The sequence below is a fragment of the Anguilla rostrata genome, chromosome 15 (assembly GCF_018555375.3).
Source record: "Anguilla rostrata isolate EN2019 chromosome 15, ASM1855537v3, whole genome shotgun sequence".
Taxonomy (NCBI): domain Eukaryota; kingdom Metazoa; phylum Chordata; class Actinopteri; order Anguilliformes; family Anguillidae; genus Anguilla; species Anguilla rostrata.
The window spans coordinates 3874201-3899824 of NC_057947.1; the positions used below are offsets into that span (position 1 = coordinate 3874201).

Here is a 25624-nt window from a genome sequence, read left to right on the forward strand (position 1 = left end):
CCTTTGACTCCCCCTTGTTTGAAACGTAGAGTCCAGACCTCCGCAAAACGAAGTAGGACTTCTTCCAGAATTTCTTCCCCTGCTCTTTAGCATGGAGGTACCCATGAATTTCTGGACACGTGCTTGAGTGCAGAAACGTCTGCCGGAAAAGAAGACGGTGGGTAATAATTATACTCAGACATTCAGGAACTTTATTTTTATCCACTTGGTATCACAATTAATATTTATTTAATTATAGCAAAACACCCATGTACTACCTAGATAAAAACTGAAACAGGCATACTGTAGCTTGTAGCTTGACAGTGTAGTTGTCCCTCAAAAGTGAACAGAAGTAAATACCTGAAGAAGTTGCGAGTGGTTCATCGTTTCACTGGTTTCACTTGATAACGACACCATGTGCTCGGGGAAAAAGTCCTGATGAAATAAAGAGAAAAAATAAATTAAGATTTCACCCCGAACCCCTCCCACCCCCCGCGCTACTCTTCCACCCCACATTGATACAGTTTGAATGCAGGTTCGCAGCCTCTCTGATGGAATTACATTCATGTGACTGAAAAGAGATGCTATATATGTGCCATTTGTATACATGCAGTGCATTTCATGTGCAGATTCACAATCTTCCATCGCACCCTTATTGGTGCGATATGCTGCACATTGTGTTATCTGTTATTTCATAATAAGAATTCAGTTACTCTGCAATCTGGTCTGGGCAGAATGCTTTTAGACTAGTAGTGAAAGAGCCTCCCACGCAAGATGCCTGGAACACGGTGTAAATTAGCTGATAAAGAAAGAGAAAGTTGGCTAGAGTATGGCAATAAGAATTCACAGGTTTAAATGCATAGCTCTAAATACCACTGCACACAGTGCCCTCCATAATGTTTGGGATAAAGATATATTTTTTATTGATTTGGCTCTGTACTCCAAGATTGTAGATTTGTAATCAAACAGTTCACAAACATATGTGGTGAAAGTGCACATGCTGGCGTTTGTCAACACGTGGACCAGAGGTGTGACATTGAAAGTCAAGAATGGCATTATGAGGCTGAGAAATTTTTTAAAAAGCAGTCAGTGACATAGGCCAAACTTTGTCTTTGTCCCCAAAGATTATGGAGTGCACTGTATATGCATAAATGCTATTGATGTAGTACTGCCTGTGTGATGTCTTAATACATCAACCTTTCTCTGAAACTTAAGATAGAGCTATGCAAAAAAACATGTGTAAAACCCGATGCAGAATGCTGATAACAGTGTGAGGGGGTGGTGTTTGTGAAGCAACAGACTGCATGCTTTGTATTACTTCTGATTTGTACTCTGGCCAGGAATAGAGAATGTTGCCAAATAGGGAATGTGGCACAGACGTGCAAAGCTGTCAATCCCAAACCCACGAATACTAAAGCTGAATTACAAATATCGGAATGTGAACGTAAGCCATAGAACTCACTCTGGATTTGGGCATTTATGTTTTTAGGAATTGGAAGAGAGCAATATGGCGGAAGGAGACGCAGTGATGCCTCGATCACACCGTTCAGAAACCCAGAGAAGCTTGGTGTTTTAGCAGTGGAATTTCACGGAGTGATGGTTTCTACATTGTCACCTTAAGACTTCTTTGTGTGTCCCTGGCTCGACACAGCATGCCAATATGCATTTCTTTTGTGTGTGTAAATATTTAAAAAGTAATAAAACTTATGCAAAAATTAAACGCACCAAAAAAGATAATATTTATCAAAATGTATTGTATGTTCAGGCACTCACCAAGGGTTTCCTGAAGAATTCATACTTGGCGTAGTTCTTCCTGAAATACAGCCTGTTTTCAGTGTTCATGCCCCAGCCTGACTGCACCTCCATGACTGATTCATGGTCCTCTATGGTTCTTTCTGGGGGCGAACATTCAGAAATAAGAAAAATGAATCAATCAATGGCAAATCTATAAACTCGTATAATGCTTTTTTGTTCTACCACCACAAAAACGATGACTAGGCCAAATTAATCTTGTGTGGCGTGATACAAGCTGAATCTGAAAGATGATGTCACATAAGAAGACAGTATCATCTGAAACCAACGCAGCCTTTCAGAACATGCTTTTGAAGGACCTTTCAGAAATCCTTGCGAGCGCTCATCGTGAAGCTTACCCCCAGAAGGTCCCCGTTGCTGATACTGTGTATTTTTATCGATAATATGTTTTAAGTCACTTTATCGCGCTCGCTTTTTAAACTTTTGGCTCTCAACTTCAGCGTCGGCTATAAAGCTGCCCCCGCAGGTTTTCGATAACGTATGCTCAGTAAGCTCATTTTCCCACTCAACTCATTTGGTTCGTTTTTGATAGCAAAATAATCATAATTCAATTTGTGCAACATACTTAGTACAAATCATGTTTATTTTTCAGTCAGTTTTTTTTTTTTTCTATCACACAGATATGGATATGGATATAGATTTATTATTATGTATTTCCATTGATGTCATATTTTTGTGCCCTTGCTGGCAAAGGTACATGTCTGGATTAATTAATGACAACACTATTCTGGCGTCCATATTCTGTAGCACACAGGGTTATGGAAAGAGAAGCTGAACTTTGTGCTTGTCTAAACTGGATTTATGGCAGAAAGTTAAGAGGACACTGAGGCTGTATTTTGCCTTTGAGATGAAAAATATATGAATAAAGTGAAATGAAACTAAATTTGGAAATGTCGTGATTGCATTATGCTTTTATTTCTTTATAATTGTTTTTTTTTTCACAAAGTTTGACATTTTGTAGACGGATTCATCGTATAGCCTCAAAACTTTCAAAAATGATGAAGTTGACTGTGGTGAAATATTTGTGTGGCTGGGTTACTTTTACAGCCTATATCTAACAAAAAAGTCACGAAGCAAATAACAAAGCTTGAATAAATTGATAAAAATCTAAATTTTTTATTGCAAATTAGTAAACAAAGAATAGAGAAGAAATATAATGATTGTAGCAGCCTGACATAATATTATGTCGTATCTGCCAGTATAAGATTTGGTAGATTGAGTGGGAAGCTATTTTTATTACTCATTAGCTTTAACAAAATCAAGATAAATGAATGTTTGATTTGGTCCGAAAATACTTTTCTCCCTATTGTAGTGTCATTTGCAATCTTTGAATGCATGTGTTATTCCCACAGGCAAGTGTGCTACTGTCAGTCTCACCAGTATAAGGGGAGCGAGGTGGACTTTGACATAGCCGTCTTTCACATCATTGCTGTGCACCTTCCTCATCGCACATATGCCTAGTGGTGTGACACAGCTGAGCACGTCTGTTGAGTGAAATAATTACACTTCCTGTTTTGGAAATGATTACCATCAGTTCCTTTTGGCATTGTTGTGTCTGCAAATTAAATGCTCTCGGTTAAGTCACTTTACATTCCTGCATCATTGTTATGGCAGGCTGAAGTTTTTATTTTTATTTTTATTTTTTTATTGAGTTGTAGAAAGAAAAGAGTCCTCTTCTAAAATTAACTTCCAGGGCACTTAGGTGCCAATGGTAGTTAGTGCAAACACCTGGTAGTCCTTTACAAACTGAATATTTTTGCCTTTGGTTTGCAATATTGCAGTATTGGTCGGGGTGTGCAATAGTGCTGCATGCATCAACAGGTCAACAGGTGGAATAGTGGGTGTATCAATGGAAAACATGTGACGCTGGGCTAATTTTGTCAGATAATTTCTTTAGCATTTTTAACCCACCCAGACCACCTTTAAGCTTAAATGTAGATGCTCTATGCTGTTGTTGTTACTAATGCTACTATCAAAATTGCTAATATTGTGACTAGCAACTATTGCCCCTATTTTCACAGTCAAGGCCCAGTGGTCAAACTCTAGCAATAACTGGTTGGTAGTGGAGAATTATGGTAGTGGAGAATTAAGGTGTGTCAGTTCTGGTAATTATCTGACCAGATACGGTAGTGCACCTGCAACACAGTTGTATGAATTAAGAGGAATAAATTGCCCACAGGTGTGGTGAAAGTTTGGTTTCACTTTGGTCAATTTCCAGACCTTGAAAAAGCCTCAGGCAAATGATGTTGTCAGGATAGCCTACGTAGTTACTGTACTAGAGGAGGAAGACCTGGCCCACTGTAGTTATTAAATTTATTTTTATTTTATTATAATTTGTAATGGGCATACGAGAACTTGTTTAATGATCATGCTACTTTTCTTTTTTTACCAGACTATTTTATATTTGACACAATAAGGTGAGCATTAAACAGTAAAGAATACCTTTCAATTGATAAGAAATTTAAATACCATAAAAATAGACACAGGAGTTTGCCTGACCACTATTGCAAAATAATATAATTTGGAAAAATAATGTGTGAAAGTGAATTGGTTATATTTGTAGGAATGCACTTTAAAAAGCCATACTTATATTTTTAATAATTGTAATCACTTTTATTTTTGCAGAACCAATGCCGAGTTTGTTAGCAGCACCCATCTAGCACTGTTACATCTGCTTAAAATGTCTTATTGACCATATGCTTATAAACAGTTAAAAACAGATGAGGAATCATGCTTGCAGGTCTTCAACTATAATTTGGAGACAAATATGTTGAGTTGCACTTTCATATATTTATTTAACAATGCATTAGGCAATTTGATGTGTAGAGAGACAGTAATTTTTATTACTTTTAATTAATTCATTCATTCATTCATTTGTTTATTTATTTGTTTATTTTATTTATATTTTATTGTTTGCACTGACAGGCTGGTTTTACAGGGGCAATCTTACCAAATACACATCGAAATCACATTCGGGTTGCAATGTTTTACATTAATACTGCAGTCCTGTGACCGTCTATTATTCTTTTTATACTTACTCTGTTTGTCACTCCTGAACCTTCATTTGTTTCTCTTTTAATAATCACACTTTTTTTTCTGTTTCCGAATACAAAAATCTTGACACTGTCTTTCCGTTTCCTATATTGCATTGCTACACCTCGTATTTAATTTGCTCACACGCTTGTCAATCACTCCTGTATGAGAATGACATTAATTTAAAGGTAAAGTATCAGATCTTACCTATGCCCAGGTGTGAGTGCTGCTCAAACAGTGTCCAGCTGTGGTCATCAATGCAGTGGTTCTTTAAAATGAACAGCTGGCAGATGTCCTGGGCTGTGATGTCACTGGGCACTTCTATCGCTCGACTGCTGTTGTCCTCATTGTATACTTTTATAACCTACAAATTAAACAAGCACAGTAGCAATTATAATACATAGTGTAGTATAAATTGTATTTTAAATGTACAGTTCCCATCTCTGTACCAATGTATGCCCTTTCATTATGAGCAGTATCATAGATACCAGATTTGTACATGCATGCATGTATAATGCATCAAACAGGTGGCCCATAAAGGCAGTCCCCTGAAGCGAATGCATTAATGTTTTCTTGCCTTTTTAATTATTTGTAGACAACAACCTCTTTCTATAGACCTTCAAGCCACAAACTGAACAGTTTCAAGTGCCTGTAATAACCTAGCATCACACTGCCAACCAGCCAGTCAGAAAAGCAACTTTCAAGACTGCAGAATCTACGGAACGTATTCCATAATACAATATACTGTAAACTCTTTTATCTGAGCGTGCATTTAACAACTAAGTTTCTAAAGTTCAATAGGTGACAGAGATAAAGATAAAACAAAGTGTAAAAACTGTGTATAACAATATTTCAAGGATTTATCAGCACAGAGAAGAAACACACTCAAGAAAAAACAGGATACATGCACACTGTTTCTGTGCTACTTACCCATGTGTTTGGAGCAGAGCAGACCTGTGCGTTAGCGCTCGCGCCGTAGCTGATATAGGGCTGGGCACACAGCATTGCTAAGGTGGCTTTCCGCGCGTAGCATAGACACATGCCTCAGATAAGCAGCACAGCTGGGCTACAGCACCAACAGCCTGCCCTCCCCCTGACTGCAGCCCTGCTCGAATGGGCTAATTAAACAGAGCACCCTCTTAGCGGAGCCTCTGACTTCACAGACGCGTGTCACCGGGGCTCCGTCCAATCACACGCGCCTTCTCGCAAGCAGAAGAGCTAGGGGTGAGAAGGCTGCTCCCCAGACCATGAGAAAAAAGGGGGGGGGGAGTCACAAGGCCAGCCGCACCTCCCTTCTCCCAAAGCTATCGACGGCTATGGCTCTCAACATAAAGCCCTGCATGACTCCCCAGGCAATTACTGAGGTTCAAGTCAAACAGAGTGCTAGCTTGGGCAGCTCTCTAGGGCCGAGGATGATGGGCTGGGGGATGGGGGGGATGGGGGGTAAAGGGGGGGGGTAAAGGGGGAGGGAAGGAGAAACAGTAAAGATCAAGTGGCTCCCACACGCTTTGTGCTCTGATCTGGGGCTAAGGCGGATCAACTGGGCAGGATGAGCCAGCCCACTTTTTTTTCCTTCTTCTTCTCTTTTTTTCTTGAAGTGAAAGGAGGTCACAGCTTTCCAGCAGGGCCAGGGTTTACACCCTTCAGGAGCGCGCAGCGAATGGGAACCCCTGGTTATGACATCATCCCTAAATGAGGTAAATGATCTGCTATTTAATCAGCTGCTGTGGAGATTTACAAGACAAAAAAAAAGCCTTAAGGATCTCCCATTGGTGGCAGCTAACAAAAGGGTCTGGTTCACTGATGCCCTTTTCACAAGACGTTTCCCCGTGTGAACTCTCAATACCTGCCGCAAAGACAAGGGCAACAATGCTATCCTGAATTTAGCCCCAACGGTCACAAGTCCAAACGCACAAAAACGGGTGTTCTCTTTTAGGAAAATAGATTAGCTAAAGCGAGATGCAGGAAGCACATCTGTGCAATATTTTCTATCTGAGTGAGAACTGCTTGCTTCCTGAGAACCTGCCCAACCGAATCTAAAAGGGAAATGATTCACAGTAATAAGGAAGACAGCAGTGTTTTCCCACATGGTCTGCTTATAGCACTTCTCTCCAGCCAGCTCGGATCTACATTCTTCTACATTCAATAAAATAAAATAAAAAATTATACATAGACTAAAATGACTGGGACATATACAGCTCTCCATTAGTATTGCCTTTAGAGAATCTTTGCTTGTTCATATTTATTCTTATTATTTATTCTTATGCTTCCTGCACAAAGTGTGCATTATTGAGCTGATATCCTCCTATCGTCCTTCATGTGCCTATGTTCAGTTATTGTTATTATTGATGTATTTTGTGCTTTTATCTTCTAGCCTACCTCTCTGTCCCTTAAGTGGCTTTTGTCGCTTGCCAGGCCGCCATTGTAGATAAGAATTTGTTCTTAATGACTTGCCTGGTGAAATAAAGGTGAAATTAAAAAAATAAATAAATAAAAATCGTTTGCATTTGTTGAATGATAAATTAACATATAAATTGCAAAGATATTATAAACACTAGCTGCATAGCAAGCGTTCATTTGTTTAGCTTGTGTGTATACACAAGCAAGAGACAATCAAATCGAAAATGTGTTTTTCATTTTCATTGTTTCACTGTTTCATTGTTTTCTTGTGTTTCTTTAAAAATGATAAAAGAATCGCCATCTTTGAGCCATTAAGTGGAGGTTTATTGGTCCAGCAGCTAATAGAGTATCCCCATCAACTGAAATAACCTCTCTGTTCCTTTGAATATTTCCATTTCAGAGCATCATCTGCTGCACTGAGCACATGCATAATTCTGGATTAATTTCTGTGTGCATCCCACTCCTAATGAGCTCAAACAAATATTTGATGAGGTCCTTAAAAATAGATTCAACATTGGACCATGCACAAAAGCCTTGTCCTTGATTAATGTCCTTTGCTGAACTGCACATAAGACTTGGTGGTAGATTTCCTACCTTTCAAGGAATATCTTTGGGCAAATAAATAGTCCCCGCAAAGTACAATGTTATAAAATTATGTATTTTTATAATATAAACCTGTTTTATATTGTGTGCATTTTTGTGAAATATTTGTGTCTATTTGACAGACACATGAATAATGGCACTGATTGTTGTTAATGTTGACAATGTTCTGTAGAATTTTGAAAGTATTGTAATAAATATTGTAGCATTTTCTCTGTTGCAACATTTACATGGTCTGCAGTTTTTTACATGGTTACACACCCCTGTAAACAGCATATCTTACTTATACATACATACATACATACACTGAAATAAACCACAAACAGACTGACTGATGACAACTGACCATAATTACACATGTCAAACACAAATACTGTACCAATTAAATAGCAACCCTGAAAAAGTCTAACCCACTGTTATTACAACCAAAGGGTTTTTTAAAATCTCTTTTTTTTTAAAACTGAATATTAAAAAACGCATTCCTTGGGTCCTAAAAAAAAGCTGTGACAACCAAAACATCACTAATTTTGTGAATTCAAAGCATGAAGATAGAAGTTATGTGCTGATTTATCGTTCATTACTCCATTCCCAAAGATGTCACTCTTGGAGCAGAGGACTACAGAAACGATTTACTTACACAACACGAAACATGCAGTCAGACCACAGTGAAGCATTAGGACCTGATAAAAGTAGCACACACCGTGTGACAAACAGGAATGATAAAGTCATTATGATAACAGCCATGACAAACTAGGAAGAAAAATGTTAGTTGTTGCTTTGCTGCCAATTGAACAGAAAGTACAGTTCAAACTAGGAAAAGAAAATGGACAGCAACCGACATGCTGAAAAAACATATAGCTCCCACCATATATGGAGTTTCAGGCATACGCTGTTCTTTACATCCCTTTATCTCAAGGCCAGCGCTGTGGCGATAAGTTTACTGGCTGCCCGGGTTCCCTTTTGCCTTGAACCCACACCTTGAGTTTTCACAGCTGTAGTTCGGTCTGTGTTTGCGTGTTACTGAGATGACCCCGGCTTCCCACACGTAAACAGCACGGATTCACAGCTGTCTGCGCAACAGCCGTGTGTTCGGACAGGCACCGATTCATTCAGAGAGGCAGCCATCTTGTGAGGCTCTTTTTCCCACGGCGCGCAGGACTGCCTGTCGCCGTGGACTACGTGCGGCAAATTGTGGTCACTCACTCACTCACTCGTGGACGACCTGAGAGGGACGTTTGGTGGGACGCACAGCAGATATTTCTGTCTTAAGTTGTGGAAAAATAGAATAATAGAAAGTGATGCGGTGGTCCAGTACAACGGGGAGATTAAGCATGCACTCCCTCCTTTCTACTTGCGTCATTTGAATAATAAATATTGTACCAGAACCTACAAAATTCCTTTAAAGGAGTAAAAATGAGTACATGTGGCAGTTAGGCTAAAAGGTTGTTAAAAAAAAGTGCAAGGAGGGCAAAGATGAACTTGTTTTAACATTTAAAACTTTAACAGCTTTAGGGATTCATGAGCATTTAGCACCGGTTGGTTTTAACAGGAGTACCATACATAGGTAGCCAGAAGCTAACAGGTTCAATTCTGGCCATAGCAGAGGAGCTGGGCTGCCTAGTGCAGTTAAGTTGATACTTTAAAAAAAAGAAACATAGCTAATAATTCTTTAAGAATCGAATGTGTTTCAGATGTACTAAAACCTTAATCATCATTCTTATTTTTTATAAAGTGCCTTATAACCTCAACGCAACTGATTTAGAGGATCTCAGACACTTTGAGACATTTCTTTGATGACATCTTTAAATACTTTCATCTTTGAAAATGGCTTAGTCAATAGTTGTCCTACTTTGGCCTTCAAACTGTCAGTGTGTGAATGAACCTACAGTATCAGTTGGTGTATGGTTCAGATAACAATAATCTGGTATTGGTGTCCTGTTGTGAGATCCGGTTGTACTGTATCCCTTATAAGATGTTAAGGAATGAAAAAGAGTTCAAATCTGCTGACATAACGATGCTTGAGGAGTGACTGTGCAGCTGCTTTACTGTTAAACAGCTATGGGGCAAGAATGAAGATGTCCATTGAGTTAGAAATTGACTATCCATTGTGCCTGAGAAGTACCACCCAACTGGTTTCTTCAAGCAGGCCTTTCATGCATGCATACATGCATGTAACGGCTGTGGAGTTAGCTGCCTACAAGTGACGTAGCACTGGGACTGAGCACTTAACCCATGCTCAGATATACCACAAAGGAGAAAGGCATATTCGTCGAGGCTGAACCTTAATGTAAAAGTTCCTCAGTTATGCTCCACAATTAGAGCACAACATAGAGAGAAGGCACTTGAAAGACATGCCATTATTTCTGTCATGCGTGGTTAGTGAAATCTTTAACAAATAGGTTAAAATCTCATCTCCCCTCCAATTAAAATATATACAATGGCACAAGAAGAACTGGCGAACCTGAACTAAACATTGCAAATCCTCATGAATAGGTCCTCCTACAATGCGCACAGCAACTGGCTAGTTTTCCTCTTCTCTGAAACCACAGTATCAACTATTTTTTTAGGTCTAAGTCTAGAAAACATACTTTCATATTCACGAAAGCTTCCGGATTTAAACATATTTTCCAACCCATGCATCACACTGTGAAGTACAGATAACCATATTGGAGACTTGATCTCAGATACCCTGTGTAGCACAGCATAACACCTGTATATGTAGCTTGCATAGCTTACTCAAGTATTAAACTCTGAAAATCTTCTGTTGAAACTGCAGTCATATGAATGTTAAAATGAGATACAGCACAGTCAATATTTTGCGATTTCACCAGATAACACACTGTCCTCTATTGCCTGTTTTCTTAGGCAGTAGTTGGTTTCCATTTCCAGGGATTGATGGCATGTTCAGGTAAGCATCTGGCTTTTATTAGCCAAGGACATCGCATTCATACTATGGTACCATGCCACATACTCAGAAAAGCTAAAGTGATAGATTATGCAATAGGCACTTAAAAATCAGTTTGGAATTTAAAAAGCAGTCTTTCAGGCAGACAGAGTGTCTTCCTCACACATTTAACAGGATAATCAGACTATGAGTGTCCATTGCTGGTTTTCTCCTCAGAATGTCTTCACAAAACAAATCAACAAAAACAGACTGAATCTTTTCAAAAACTGTAAAGTAAATGACATTTTAACACAAACTGTTGCTGAGCCATTTCAAGATTAAAAACGGCAAGCCATGTTTTTTTCCGGTTTTGCAGGTGCTCTTGTATATACATTTCTGGAAAAACTGTGAACACAGAAGACACAGAACATTATTCCTTACCCGCGTCTGAAGAACGAGGGGAGTAATCGCCGGCAAGGTGACTCTTCTTGCCTGGAAGTTCATGCTGTTCGCTTCAGTGTGTGAGCCAAGCCTGAAGAGCATTCAAAGAAGCACAGCGGGTCATTAATGCCGATAATAACGGGAGGTTCTCTCCGTCTAACTGCTGTAACGATGTGAGTGAAGTCGAAAGAATTCGCTTTATGAAACGTACTGAGATACACGACATGTCAAATGCACCTATGAAATGCTGCATGAAGGAAGTGTGAGACCAAGACACGGCAAGGTCTTCGCCACTGATAACAAACTCCGCCTTTGTCCTTGGAATATGAAAATGTGTGGGGTTTTTTTCATACAGTGTCATATCAGTTTCTAATAAAAGCCCTAGACAAAAGTACACATTCTAAAAAGTACAGTCAGAATCAGGAACCTTGAGGCAGTGGATCTTTATTCACAAGACACAAGCATGTATGCAAAATCATTATGCAAGAACATGAATTACAGCATGCTCAATATGCTATAAAAACATAAAATAGATTTTCTAAAAGCCAATAATATCAATATTTAATACATTCTGGGGTATTTTTGACACCTAGGCTGGGTTTTGAAAAAAACATCTTTATCCCCTCTTCCCCTTGTGACCCAGAAGGGCCTAATTAGCTGCCCTGGCAAGAATGTTGAAATTGTTTACTAAACTAAACTAAGAGAAAGGTGTTCTGTCCTTGCTTGTCAACATGAGTGAAGGATAAAAAATGTATCCTTTAGGTAACACAGGACAAATTTTCACATTGAACGGACGATGGAAAAGGAATAAGGGACAGATCATTCTGTAAATGTCACATTACAAAAGTAATGCGTGTGACTTTTTGAAACAAGTTGGCTTCTTTTCTTTTGAACAATTCATATTTTATCTTCTTAAAGTCTTCACCTGAGGGAATCCCTTAAGAACATATTTTCAGTTAACGCACAAAGATCGCTGTCACACGCTCGACCATGAAACAGGCCAGTACACCCCCACCCCCTTCCAGTATTCCGTCTGTCTAGCCATGGCAGCAGTATTTTTACCATTGAGCCACACAACCAGACAATGGGGCACATCCCATGCCATTCTTAGGCCAGAACTGCAAGAGCATACAGGATGTAAAAACTGAAGTGCGTTCACAAGTTCGTTTTAAGGCCAAATCCTAAATATAATGTACATTGGGCGACAGTACTGAACCTCGTCTCACACTGAAGTGCATGGCAACATTGTATTCTCCGACCAAATTCTTCTCAGGTGTTATCAGAGGAGTTTCTGGGGACGAATCCCCAGACTTTATTTTTCCACAAGCCGCTTCTCTAGTGAGAGCAGACAGGCGGGCTGGCGCGGTTATCGTAGCGCCGCAGAGCTGTGCTTTAATTAAGGAAGCCGGGTTGATAACGGAGTCTCCGCCGCGGCCCATAACAAAGCGGGCCCCAGACGAGCCGGCCTTGACCGCAGGTTGAATCCAAACGGGGCGGCTCCTGTGGGCCGGCTCGGCCTGGGATTCTGGGAACCCCCGGCGTCCCAGGATCGCACGGACAGAGGCGCAGCTATCCCCCTGCGGTAATGGCATGAAAGTGTTTCCTCAAAACTGATAGCAAAACATTAACTGCGTGGGAGATGGGTTTGTGTGCGATCGATCAGTGACTACATTTCTTTGCATTATCTATGAGAGGGAACATCGTTTCCAGAAAAAAATAAAGGCTCCAGACTCATTATTTGTGCTGAATGCCAACATTTTCATCGTCGTTTGCCAATGTAAGTTCTTTCCTGGAGTGGAAACTTAAAGTAAAATAGGCGGTACGCAAATACACTGGCTTTGTCAACCCTGGTCTTCGATGGCCACAGGTATGGTGACCTTTGTTTTTACTCAACACTTAATGGACCAACTAAAGTACCTGATACACTTAACTCACCTCACCTGGGCCTAAATCAGTTGTTCATATTACGGCAGAAAAAGAATATAAAATATACGTATATTTAGGTTTTAAGCACTATTATGACAATATTATCAGCTATTGTCAGGAGGCAGTATGTTGCAGTTGTTCAAGAACTCTTGATTATGTAACTGTAAAATGTAAAACATTAAAAATGGAATGGATAGGATCCTTATATACTGCAGTTCAGTGAAGGCAATGTACTGCCTCTCCTGGGCCAAGAAATTAAAAGATGCCCTTGGGCATGTCAACCAATGAGTGCCAGTTACTTCCCAACTGTTAACACCCCTGTATTCCACCAAAGTGACTGACAAAATGTTCCTGTTGTTCTTCACAAAGGCAATACCTCTTCATGGGATTGGCCTAATTTATTAATGATAAATACATTTCTTTCTGCGCTGGAAATTGTTTCTGTTGGTAAGGACCTACATCACATTACATTACATGACATTACATTACATTACAATGCATACAGTACAATGCATAAGTTTTGGATAGTGACACAGTCTTTATTGTTCTGGCTCTGTACTTCAGCCCATTAGTTTGGAAATGAAACAATGAATCTGAGGTTAAACTGCAGACGGCCTGCTTTAATGTGGGGTATTCACATCCATATCGGGTGATCCACGTCGGAATTACAGCCCTGTTTATGCACAGAGCCTCCCATTTTAGGGGAGCAAAAGTAATTTGTCAGATTAATCCTGTGCGGTGGCCACTCTGATTCTGTAACTCCCTCGGGTACTGACACTATTCTATTTTGCATTAAACACCATCAAATCTTCACTTAACCTGACTTAGAGTATTTATGCCCCTCAAGCAGTGCTGATGAAAGACAGTCACGATGAGCAATTCCAAATGGAATTATTTTTATTTAACCATCATTTAACTAGGCAATTCACTTAAAAACCTATTCTTATTTATGAGGGCAGCCTGTGAAAGAAATGGTAGGGGGTGGGGGTGGGGGATGGGGTGATGGACCGATATAGAAGCAGAACAAAACAGTATCTAACAACACAAAAGTGGTAAAGCTGGTAAAGGCAACAGATCAAGCAGCACAGCAGAAAAGTATAATTGTGAAAAAGATAACGGTTATTTTAAAAAATTGTTAAAAAGCAAGTAAATTTTTACTCGCTTTGTTCAAACCTTTGTTAAAGTATAGTAAGTTCAGTGTCTATCTAGACAGATAAATTATGCCTACAAGACTAATTTCCAAATTGACAACTTCCCTGTGCAAAAAACAGCTTGGAAATATAGTGAACGTAAGATAGAGAGGTAGTATCACAGCACACAATTTGCCTGCAAAATTTAGACTTGCCTTGAGAAAGAGTATTGAAAGTAGTGGTCAGAAACCATTGTGTGACTGAACACTGTTAGAGCTGAAAAGGAACAGCGGGAGTACAAGTGGAAGGCCACTGAGGTTAAATCTCAAACGTACACCAATGTTCTAATGTTCTGTTCCACCAGCCAATCAGGTAATGAGCTATTTCTTTTTTGTGTCCTACTACTCATTTATATGCAATAATATATGCAAATTTGGAATAGAAAATGATATATAGTATAAGCTATTTTAATGTCATTTTGAGACCAACCTCAACAGCTCTCTTAATCCACAGTTTGATAACCACTGGTCTGAAAGGTACTAATCTCATTCAGTTTAATTTACTCCTGAATCAGTAAATATATTACAACCATTGTCTGTCTCAATTTAGCCTGAGAACTGGAAATCAGTGGTTTTTTGTAAGTAAACTGGAAAAGACTTGGCTTTTTAAAATTGTGATTTTATTTTTGGTTTGTTTTCCATAGTGAGTATTCCTCGTCCAATACAGAAATAGAAAAAGACAAAAAATAAGGACACAGAGCCACAAGTGAGATAACATTTTGACTAATAATATCCATATTCGTTACCTTGAAACTTTTGTGCTGCGCAGTGTGTTTTTGCCAAATCAGTAGGAGTCTAGGAGAATGTCCTTGGACAACCTCATGCTAAAAAAAATGGATAATAAAGTGTCCATTTTTAAACCAGGGAGGTAGACTAGGTGGTTTCTTATAACTGTATTTACAGCTTCACATTATTGTAAATATTAATACGTGTAATCTCCATAACTTTTAAGTGACTTTCATATTATTGAAGCAGAATGTGTTTATCAGGGCATGCCAGGAAGGAAATATTTATCAAGACGACGTTGGATTTTGGACACACAAGAAATCAGAGTAAAAGTGAGCCTAATGTATCTAAATGTAAATGCACCTGCTTCAGTTTTACATGCTTCCATGAGGGGCTGTGTGCATTAGCATTTTCTTTATTAACACGTTCAGCACATTGTCAGAAGCTCATGAGTCAGAGCGTCTCCATGCAGGAGGAGCTGGTTGTGATTCTGAGGCTTTGTGATGCTAATCCACCATGACACTGCAAATGCTTCATTGTGGGGTGGGGGTGGTGTGGGGTGAGGGGGGGGGGGGGGCAGAACAAAATGCTTTCTCAAGGCTGAAGCAGTCCTGAAAGCTCCCCCGTAAAACCAAGCCAGCTATGTTTACAGACTTGGATCCCACAACATTTCGTAGTCAGCATCCTATTTGCCCTCTGTAAATTAGCACAGCTGAAACGATACCGGAGAACAAGGCAACAACTGGTCAAACACCCCCTCGAAATGAGTGGTCATGGCAACCAGCTTAGATTTCCTCGTACCATTCAAAAGGATTTTAAACTTAAATTTTTACAATACTTCAAAACATTGTTCCCCTTCTTGCATTTAATTAATCCAAACATAACCCTTGTTGCACATATTTGTCTGTATTGTTTAGATGGCAGCTCCATGGTTCTTAGCAGATAACAGTGTCTGATCAGCTGATGTCAAAACAGAGTCATTACAACTTTTTCTGCAAACTTTCTCTTGTATATTACAGCCACTCTAGCCTTTGCTATGGGGATTGATGGTGGAGAAATATGTTTTAATAATTAATTTAATTATTATAAAACAGTACTGTCTGTAAAGACAACCTTTGTAGAACTGTCTTGATGACTTCCTTGAAACTAGCAAAGTTAAAGTAAAAAAATTTAATTGAGATTTTGTGTGTTTGTGTATGCGCATGCAAAATAAAAAGATAAGAAAATGTATTATTATTGTTGTTGTTGTTGTTGTTGTTGTTGTTGTTAGTTAGTTTGAGTTTGAGATCATTTCTAAAGCAGAATTCAGTTATTAGAAAATTGAACATTCCTAAGATGAAGTCAGATATTTTAACAAAGTTGAACCAACAGCTCACTCACAGCCAGTCTCACTGGCAACCTGTGGTGAAGCGTGCTGCCATCCGCTCAATAGGGGGGCAGGGAAGTGATGTCATGGCTTTTTCAAGTGCTGCTGAAATGGAGCTTGACCCCTGACTCAGTGATTGGGACAAACCAACAGCTGGCCAGAGCTGACACGTTCATTTTCTGGGTGGAGATCTGGTGACTCACATTGTTTTTATACTCATCAAACGGTTCAGTGACACCTCATGCCCTGTGGATGGGGGCATTGTAATCCTGGAAGAGACCACTCCCATCAGGATAGAAATGTTTCATCATAGGATAAAGCTGATCACTCAGAATCACTTTGTATTGGTTTGTAGTGACCCTTCTCTCTAAGTGGAGCCATACCATGCCAGGAAGATGCCCCCCACAGCTCAACAGAACCACCGGACCATCTCACTGTAGGGGTCAAGCATTCAGGCCTGTACCATTCTCTTGGTGTACGTCACAAATGCTTCCACGTACATGTCGAGAATATGGTTAAGGGTGACTCATCTGACCATATCACTTTTCTACACATCTCTGTAGACCAGTGCCTATGGTTTTTTTCACCAGTGAACTCTCAAATTTCTTTGTAATGAGGGGTTTATGCACTGCAACCCTACCATAATATCCCTCTCTATGTAGTTGCTGACAGACTGTTCTTGTTGACACAGTCTGATCATGCCCTGCATTGACATTCTCAGTCACCTGAGGAAGAATTGCTCTTCTGTTTTTCCTAACATATTGCACTAATGCACAAGCATCACGATCATTGAATGTATGCTTTCGACCACAATTTCTGACCCCATTTGCTGATATCTTTCCTATAGATTTAAATGCAGATGTCACTTTAGTCACTGTTCCTATTGAAACACCTTTGTGACTGAAGCTCCTGCCATCAGTTCTTCAATGATGAAGCCTTTTTAAAAGTTACTTAGATCTTTTTCTCCTGCCATCTTGATACAAAATCAAGGTCAATATTTTTGTACATGCCACAGAGCATGATAGGATGTTTTGTTTGATCACAATATTATAATTATGCCTGTGTTCATAGTTATTACTGTATATTAAGAAGCGCGATTGTTGTTATTATTATTGCTACTATAATTTAAGTAGAATTGTGATAGGAGACCATGTGTGATGGGTTCAGCAGTGAGGAAGATAGCTATTACAGCAGGGCGAAGAGTCCAGACCTAGGACAGAACCAAGCTCCAGAGACCCATGGACACCTGCTCCAACCAGGCCATCAGTACCGATACGGAACCTGGGCTAGTCAGAACCCCAAGCATTCAGCTGTACACCTCTGCTGATTGGTCTCACTCCACCAGTTATTATTATTATTATTATTATTATTATTATTATTATTATTATTAGAATTCCCAGACTGTAAATTATTGTAATACTACTAATGATAATAATGTAATTAGTAGTAGTACTGGAAGCAGCAGCAGATGTAAAAAAATATAAATATTACTGTCAATATGAAAAAAAGGTTCCTAACCGACATGTAATTGCACGTCTGAAGTGAAACATGCGCCATACCTTTTCTCTCTGCGCAGAGTCCTTTTGCTCAGAGCGCGTGCCGGCAGCGAGCTAGAGCTCGTGCGTGCGGAGTTCGACGAGTCCGTCGCATCGCCGTTCCCCCGCTGACTGACGGCCGCCATTTCCGCCGGTCTCCCCGGCGGCGCGTACGTCTTCTTCCAGGCCCTCCCTCGCAGCGCGCGAGCGGAGCTCGGCTACATCTCAGGCACCGCCGTAACCTTCCGCCCAAACCAAACACGCGAGCCTCCCTGTCACCACGGGCTCGTCTGTTACCCACGAGGGCCCTCGCGGCCACAAAACACGATCTGCCACAGTAAAGCTATTTCTGAAGCGAAGATTCGGAAAGAATCCCGACTTCGCGCGCGGCGCCCTGTTCGGCTCCCAGAACCCGCATTCCTAGAGCGGTTTTCGCGTTCTACATTCCTCTCCCGGAATTATTGCTTTTTTTTTTTGTTTTTTGATCCAGGCGTACCCAATACAAAGCTCTTTCGCACAAAAGCGTCTTTGTTGTTATGCCACTTAGTTCTGTAATGAGGGCTGGAGACCAACAAGGCTGTTTACCAACTGCTTCTGTGTCGCAGACTTTGCACTGAGCTCCTGGTCACTCAAATGCACCGCTGTGCTCAGGGCATAGAGGGAGGTGCAGGATACCTCCATGAGTGAAGTTCTTTTAGGGGGCATCGCCTCCAATGAGATGAAATAGTGAGATTTTGGAGGTTGTTGGGGGTCAGGAACAGTTGGGACAACCAACTGTCAACGATAGGGAAGTGGGGGGGGTGTTACAAACAACCTAGGGGTAGCGGGCAGACAACTCAATTTATTCAGAAATGATTAACGTACTATCTAAGATGCTGCACAAAAGTCCACTCAGTCAATCTGTTTGAGGGAGGGAGGAGTTTCCCATAAACCCTGTTGACCCCATTTGGATCTTCCAGGGACACTAAACTGTTCTAGGCTGACATGCATACGTGTATATGTATATGTAACACATACAGGCCAGAATTAAAAGAAGACATTTCTCAACAGGGCAGTTGTACTTATTTTTAACAAAGTTACTATTGGAATCCTCAATAGTAATTGTAAGCCAATCCTGTTGCAGAGATGTCCTCCATCCAATGGATAGAATGCAGCAGTCTCCACACATCAGGAAGATTTCAGGTTCCTGACTGACCTATTAAAGTCACAGTTAAAGGGGAACTTTATACATATTCAGGACGCCAAGCAACAGAACTGCTGTGACCGTATTATATTTTCGGCAGGGTCAAGGAGGTGGGGGGTATGGAGCCTATCCCATTGTGCATTGGGTGAGAGGCAGGAATACACCCTGGAAATGCCACCAATCCATCGCAGGGCAGACACACCATTCACTCTCCATTCACTCACACACTCATACATATGGGCAATTTAGAGTCTCCAATTAGCCTACCTGCATGTCTTTGGACTGTGGGAGGAAACCGGGGTACCCGGAGGAAACACACGCAGAAATGGGATATGTTCAGCCCCACATTGGGCACCAATATTTAATATTTTAATATTTATTTAAAATGATTAAATATATTCACTTTCAGTAAATTCAATGTTATTGAATTCGGACCAAAACAACTAAACTCACTCATGAATTCTAAATATCAATTTTATAGTGAAAGCTTCAAAAAAGGTTTAAATCATCAATTTATCTTATTTAGTCTCAATTTATTAATTTCACAATTAGAAAATTCAAATCTACACAATTCACTCAGAATATTCAAACAAAACATTAAATCTTTTTTTCCATTAATACAAATATAAAAATGTCAGCAAACATAGTGAATATGGAACTTTGATCCAATGATATCAAATAATCATAAACACATTCAATTTATGTCAGTTATTTCCGAACAGGCCAACAATCTGAGAAGAAGAAGAAGAAGAAGAAGAACTGCACTGAAACTGAGCTATATGTCAACAGGTGGCTGCTTGTGGCTCCTCACAGTAGATTTCCGCTTGTGGCCAGAGGGTATAGTTTCTGCTAATGTGATGGAGTTGGATCTGCCGTTTGCTCCAGGACTCAGTGGCTGCGAGCTAAAGCCTGCCCTGCTACAGTGCTGCTCTCTTGGCTGGTGTGCAGCCATCTTGGGGTGTACTACACGCGCAGTGTAGCCGCTGGGGTCAGAATGGATTCGGAAGTGCTTAGAACCCGTGAGAGAGGGTGGGGTCTGGGCAGCAGAGGCGCGTCTGAGGATGCCGTGGGAATTTCTGGGAGTGTCATACATGGATTCTGGTCCCTGATTGGTGGAGAAAGCGCTGATTATGCATGACTTCATCTCCACGTAATGGGACTGGCTGTCATCACGTGATGCGTTCGCTGCTCTCACTGGTCCGTCAAGCGACAACGACCTCAGCGCCCTGCTCTGTCTCGCCAGCCGAGACATTGTGTCCTCATAGTCAGGAGGGGGCTTCATGCTTAGGGTGCTTCGACCCGTGGAGGGGGTCGCAGGTGACCGGAACGATTCCTGATTTTGACTGGACGCGAGACTGAGAGAAGAGGGTCGTGTTGGCGCCTGGCTGTCCGCGCGCGCAGTCTCTCCCTCCTCCCGTAGTGGGGAAGGTAGAGCAGACGCACCAAGCCTGGCGTGATGATTCACGTAGTCACAGGGTACTTCTTTCTCCGACAGGCTCCTCCATATCTGAACGTGAGTGGGAAGTAAAGGCAATACGTACAGCATTATCAGATAGTTGAACATAATGTAGCTTTGCTGATGCAACGAAACAAAGAGGGGCCATCATCAAAACCAGAGCTAGTCTACTGCAGGTCGCTGTGTCTGCGGGTATGTGCACCTCCCACGCACTACACCACCAGATTTCACTGATTATTTTACCTGCCTGTTTTAGGAAGCAAGCTCAATGCTGAAATCAGGTGGTGTAGTGCACTGAAGTCTGCAGCACCTGGAGTTGAGTAGGCCTGATCTAAATAATATTACTGTCACGGTTTCTGTGCAGGTAGATCATTTTTCTGTGCCTGCACCGGCTCAGTGGTTAGCATTCCGATTAGCCACTCGGCTAATCGTTATTTTGGTGTGTGGGGACGATTAGTTCGAGCTTGCAGATTAGCCACTCGGCTAATCGTTATTTTTGGTTCCTGTGGGAGGATTGTTCCTGCTTGAACATTCCATGCATTCCTGCAGGGTTACCTCTGATCTGTTTCACCTGTGGGTTGCTCACACCTGTGGCTGGGTATTTAAAGCGTCAGTAGGCAGTGGAACGGTGCTTGAGTGTAACGTGTTTTGCTCTAGCCAGTTCCCTGTCGTATTTCTGAGGAAGGTGTAAGGATTTTAAGAACAAAGAAATTTAAAAGAATTCTGACTTCAGTTTGTTTTTTTTGGAGAAAGGTATTAGGACGGTATATGTCCAGATTCTGAGGCTGGTGGTTTTAAGGGGTTATTGTGTCGCCGTTGGGGCACAAACCTTTCTGCCTCTTACTAACCAATTTCCCCCCTGGTTTTAGTTGGCCTCAGAACTTCTTCTGTTTGTTTTTTGAAAAGACATTTTCTTTCTCTCTGCTTCGGGTCGAAGTCGTTTTTCCTTTTCTTTTCCCTGTTCGTTTATTTTCTTTAGATACTCCTTCTTCCTCAGTTACCCGTTTAGGGGTTTATTCATTTTTTGGGATACGTCCCTTAGGAGTATAGCACCCCCTTCTTATTTCGTCTCTCACGAGACTCAGTGGTTACTGGAGTGCCCCTTTGGTAACTTATAGATCCCCTGTTTGGTCGCGTCTGGTCTTCACACTTCCCCTCTCTCACAATTACAACCAGGGAACCTCATTTGGAGCGTCAGAATCAATTACAGAACAGTGAGATAAAATAAATAAATGAATATACATATTAGATATTATATGGACTATAACAGCCACACTAACACATTCATTTTAACATTTTAATATTTAATATACAATAAATATTACATCAAACTATTATATTTTACATGTACCTTGTCAATTTTTCTGCACACAATGAAGACCACTGTGAAAGTACCAATGCTGAAAAGACTGAGCAGAACAAGCAGAGCCAGTATAGACACCTCGTATGCGGAGACCTCACTGGAAAGTGCATTTTCTGTTTGGCTTTGCACTGGAACCTGGAGTAACAGACAAAACAAATTTACTCAGGGAGGATGGTGCAACCACCACTGATCATTACAAAGCAATCGTCAACATTATTACAATGTTCTTCAATGACATAACAGCCCAAGGGGGGATGGGGGGGGGGGGAAGGAATGGAAACTAGATTGTATTTTTGAATCATAAATAAAAAGTTGATCACAAAAAAAAAAAAATAGCCCAAGAACCTCTAGCCAAATTATAAGCCTCAAACCCGATTGACCCTGATTGCTGAAATAACAAGCCAACAACACCCTACCGCAGCATTTCCCACAGGACAGCTGCCAGTGTAAGTGCAGAATGAGGGGGTAGGGGGGATGGGTTGGGGTGGGTGAGCAACACGAGGGTAAACGACAGCTTCTAGTTTCTATAGCCAATTAAAACAGACGTATGTGAGCTTTTCCATGTGTTAAATGACGTTAAGCTTGTCTCTTGCACTTCTGCAACAAACAGCACTGGAGTAATGTCTTCTTTCTTTCAGTATGGATTTGCATAAAGTATGTTTGTAAAATAAAGGGATAATTACATTTTGATGTTTGTAATGATCAGAACAAGCTAGCCATCTAACTTTAGTGCCATATTATTGGTTATTAGAGGTGTAAAATTCCATAAAGGTTCACTGTAAAAAAAAAAACAGTATGAATGAATTTGAACTCCAGCCCCAATACAGGCCGGTGCGATTTAAGGGGTTTATGCTCTAGCTGAGCATAACAGTACACTACAAAAACTGAAAAATTGAGCCATTGTTGTCAATCATTGTTAACAGCTGGCAGAAGTGCTGCTACGCTACTGTTTGTAAACTTCCAGGTTGGCAGTGTACCCAGTCGAACTCGACGTCACAGAGTTAAAAATAGACCCATTACCTGGCCCGATCACGGCACACTTTTGGGCCCTGTTGGGTTCCGGTCCATATGCAGACGTCTACTATGACATACTACCTAGTAGTTTAAAATGCGAAACTTATGCTAATATCCTGTAGTGCTTATTCGTCGCTAATATGACAGAGAAAGAGAGTGTAAAATATCTTGGCTCATAGGTCCCTTATAACACTCTGATTGATTTATAGTGTATAAAAAATAACAGTCAAACAGACAACTTCACTGTAACAATAAATTTTAATTAACATTTGAATATTACTGAATTAACCACACTGGAGGTGTCAGGTGCTTTCTATGTCATCAGCTGTCACATGACCAATACGTTTTATATTTTACACTCCAGTTATTCCCCTTTGTGTTCAGCCCATTAAACCAGTAAAACAGGAAAACAGATATGGATAGAAACTGTTCTTTACCAATGTCCCCACAAAGCCTTGGAAATACAAGCTTGGAAAATGAGTCAAATGTACCATCAATCTCAGCATGTCTTCAAAGAAATTTAGACAAAATTCAGGACAGATGTACGACATTAGATCTGAGGTCTTCCTGAAAATATGAATGTTGGGTGACGGATTCCTTCAGACAGATAAGAATGAAATTAAAATACACAACCGCACAGCAGAAATTATTTAGTAGCAGGTAGAAGTAGGAAAAAAACAGCTGAGAGTTATTTTTAGAAAGTGACACATGTATAAGCATACCTGTATGTAGACGCAGATGAGAGAAGCAAATATGCCTTTCAGCATCCTGCCACCTTGGTGTCTGCAGGCTTGGTTGTGTGAAACATGCCTCTAATGTTTAATAGAGAAGTATCTTTATAATTGTACAGAAAGAGGATGTAAAATAGGAAAAACAATCAGTTAGTTCCACCTCGGCAGAAGACAAACTGACACATCTAACGAACCTGCTTTAATCCATTTATATCTGAGCACTGTGGAACAAAAACATATTTAACTAAACACTATTTTTATATTTTTCAAAAGGGAGAAAAGAAATCATTTTCCATTTCAGAAAAAAAAAATCAATTTCTGGAGTTCACAGGTACCAAAATAACAATCACAATAACAATAAAAATAAATATGAACTTGTAACCAACATTTTCAGTTTTGACCCAGATCAACCAGACATACCCAAGACTTTGTAACTGGCTCTTGTAACTGTAACTGGTTTTATTTTTTAGTTTTACTGAAAATAATTTGTTCTTTCTTACAAGTTATGTACTTGAACTAAAAATTGATCCTGGCCGCATGCTGGATAAAAGTCATGTTCTTATAAGAGCAGGACTGAGCCAATTAGACAAATTTAGAAATAATTCCTGTATAGGTAATTAAAAACTTGGAAACCAATAAAATATCAAAACCGATAGCTATTCTCTTATTTGGTTCGGCACAGATACAGAACATACACAGTCACTTGTGCTTTATGGGATACAATTCAGTGGGGATGCTTTGTGTTTTAAAAAAAGTATACATGTTATTCTTTTGGGTATTACACTGCGTACGTACATGATTTCTGTTCTTTCAAATATCATGCTGTAACACTTCAATGTCTGCCTGCAAAGGTGCAGTCACCCTAAGTAGTGTCCTTTTTCCATAGCTGATTTCTCTGAATTCCTGTCCATCATTCACACCAACTATAAAAAGCATCATCTTGGATGATGTCAATCTACGCAGATAACTAGAGTTTGAAAGAGGCCCAAACATTTCAGCCTGACCTGACAAGTGCCCGCATTCTTTACAGGCCGAGCCTGACCAGACCTCGCATGTAGCAGAATTTTAAAAGCCGACCCGATTTGAACCCGACTTTAAGAAGTGTGTCAGTACAGCAGACACACACTGATTTGGGATATCATCGATATTCTGTTTGGAAAAGCTGCGATTGACGTCTAGGTCGGATGTGGTGGATGGTGCATGGCAGCAGGCTTGTGCACTATATCGTCATAAGGTTGATTGATGTTTCTTTTTATGGCTACTGTATTTAAGCAGGGTATTACCAAAATTTACAAACCTGCTTATTATATATGTGACTTCGGGCTTGTTTTTTTTTCTGAAGTCACTTGAAAAAAATATGAAGTTGCTTTTGTTTGGAAATGTAACAAGCGACCTGTTTGTTCACAATAATGGTTATTGTTGACAGATATTAGCTGTTCGCTATTAGTTATTTGATCTGTTTGGCGTATTGTCAAAATTATGTTTTCCTCATTTTCTGGCTCATGGCAAACACAGACACCGTATTGTACTTTTTGCAATATTAAATTCTGTGGAAAAACCTCCTCGACAATTTGACCAAATTGCACAAAACTTGATATAGAGCATCTACTGTCGAAGTGCTTTAGAAGTTATATAAATAAAGTTTCTATGTTAAAAACATGGTTGCAATAAGCCAATAAATTTTGATGTGCATGGGTCATTCCCATGCCTGTACAGTCAGGATTCAGTCTGGACCAAGGGGGTCGGGCACGTCACTGAATTAAGTATTTGTTCTATGGCACCCAGGAACACGTTTCCTCTTGCGTTCGTAAAACTTGGCCGAAGACTTCCTGTTGTGAGTCAGGGGATAATGTGTATACCTGTGATCACATGATTGAACATCCTGAATGAGCTTCCAGTTGCTGAATCCAGCAGGCGCTTTCACCAAGGAAAATGTCTCTGATTGATATGGATGATCGTATTGTGTGTAAAAGAAAATCTGTAACA

The 25624-nt window shown here is 40.3% G+C and overlaps 2 protein-coding genes across 3 annotated transcripts in view; both read right to left on the bottom strand.

Moving 5' to 3' along the window:
• Window positions 1–18559, bottom strand: part of LOC135240904 (growth factor receptor-bound protein 14-like) — a 32787-nt gene extending 14228 nt beyond the window's left edge. The window contains exons 1-6 of one of the 2 annotated variants that reach the window (XM_064310936.1): window positions 17916–18559; window positions 11150–11240; window positions 5032–5188; window positions 1753–1874; window positions 340–414; window positions 2–139 (exon numbers count right to left, since the gene is read on the bottom strand). In XM_064310936.1, the coding sequence (XP_064167006.1) occupies window positions 2–139; window positions 340–414; window positions 1753–1874; window positions 5032–5188; window positions 11150–11240; window positions 17916–18037 (705 nt within the window). In that variant the 5' untranslated portion in view covers window positions 18038–18559. Of the gene's footprint in view, window position 1; window positions 140–339; window positions 415–1752; window positions 1875–5031; window positions 5189–5754; window positions 6255–11149; window positions 11241–17915 lie in introns of those variants that run through there. The other variant, XM_064310937.1, reaches the window with a different exon arrangement.
• A 1096-nt stretch (window positions 18560–19655) lies between these two features.
• LOC135240750 (uncharacterized) lies at window positions 19656–25493 on the bottom strand. Its single transcript, XM_064310650.1, has 3 exons — window positions 23630–25493; window positions 21882–22028; window positions 19656–20581 (listed from the first exon to the last, which is right to left on the bottom strand). Exons 1-3 carry the CDS (start codon window positions 23672–23674, stop codon window positions 19850–19852), a joined length of 924 nt encoding a protein of 307 aa, XP_064166720.1. The 5' UTR covers window positions 23675–25493; the 3' UTR covers window positions 19656–19849.
• Between the last annotated feature and the right edge of the window lie 131 nt (window positions 25494–25624).

What these genes read in the sequence shown, in the direction of transcription:
- LOC135240750 (XM_064310650.1), bottom strand. Translation starts at nt 23,674, where the DNA reads ATGCTGAAAGGCATATTTGCTTCTCTCATCTGCGTCTACATACAG. An exon ending in TCATCTGCGTCTACATACAG is followed by an intron (nt 22,029 to 23,629) that starts GTATGCTTATAC and finishes CTGTTACTCCAG; the next exon opens with GTTCCAGTGCAAAGCCAAAC. An exon ending in TGTGCAGAAAAATTGACAAG is followed by an intron (nt 20,582 to 21,881) that starts GTACATGTAAAA and finishes ACTCACGTTCAG; the next exon opens with ATATGGAGGAGCCTGTCGGA.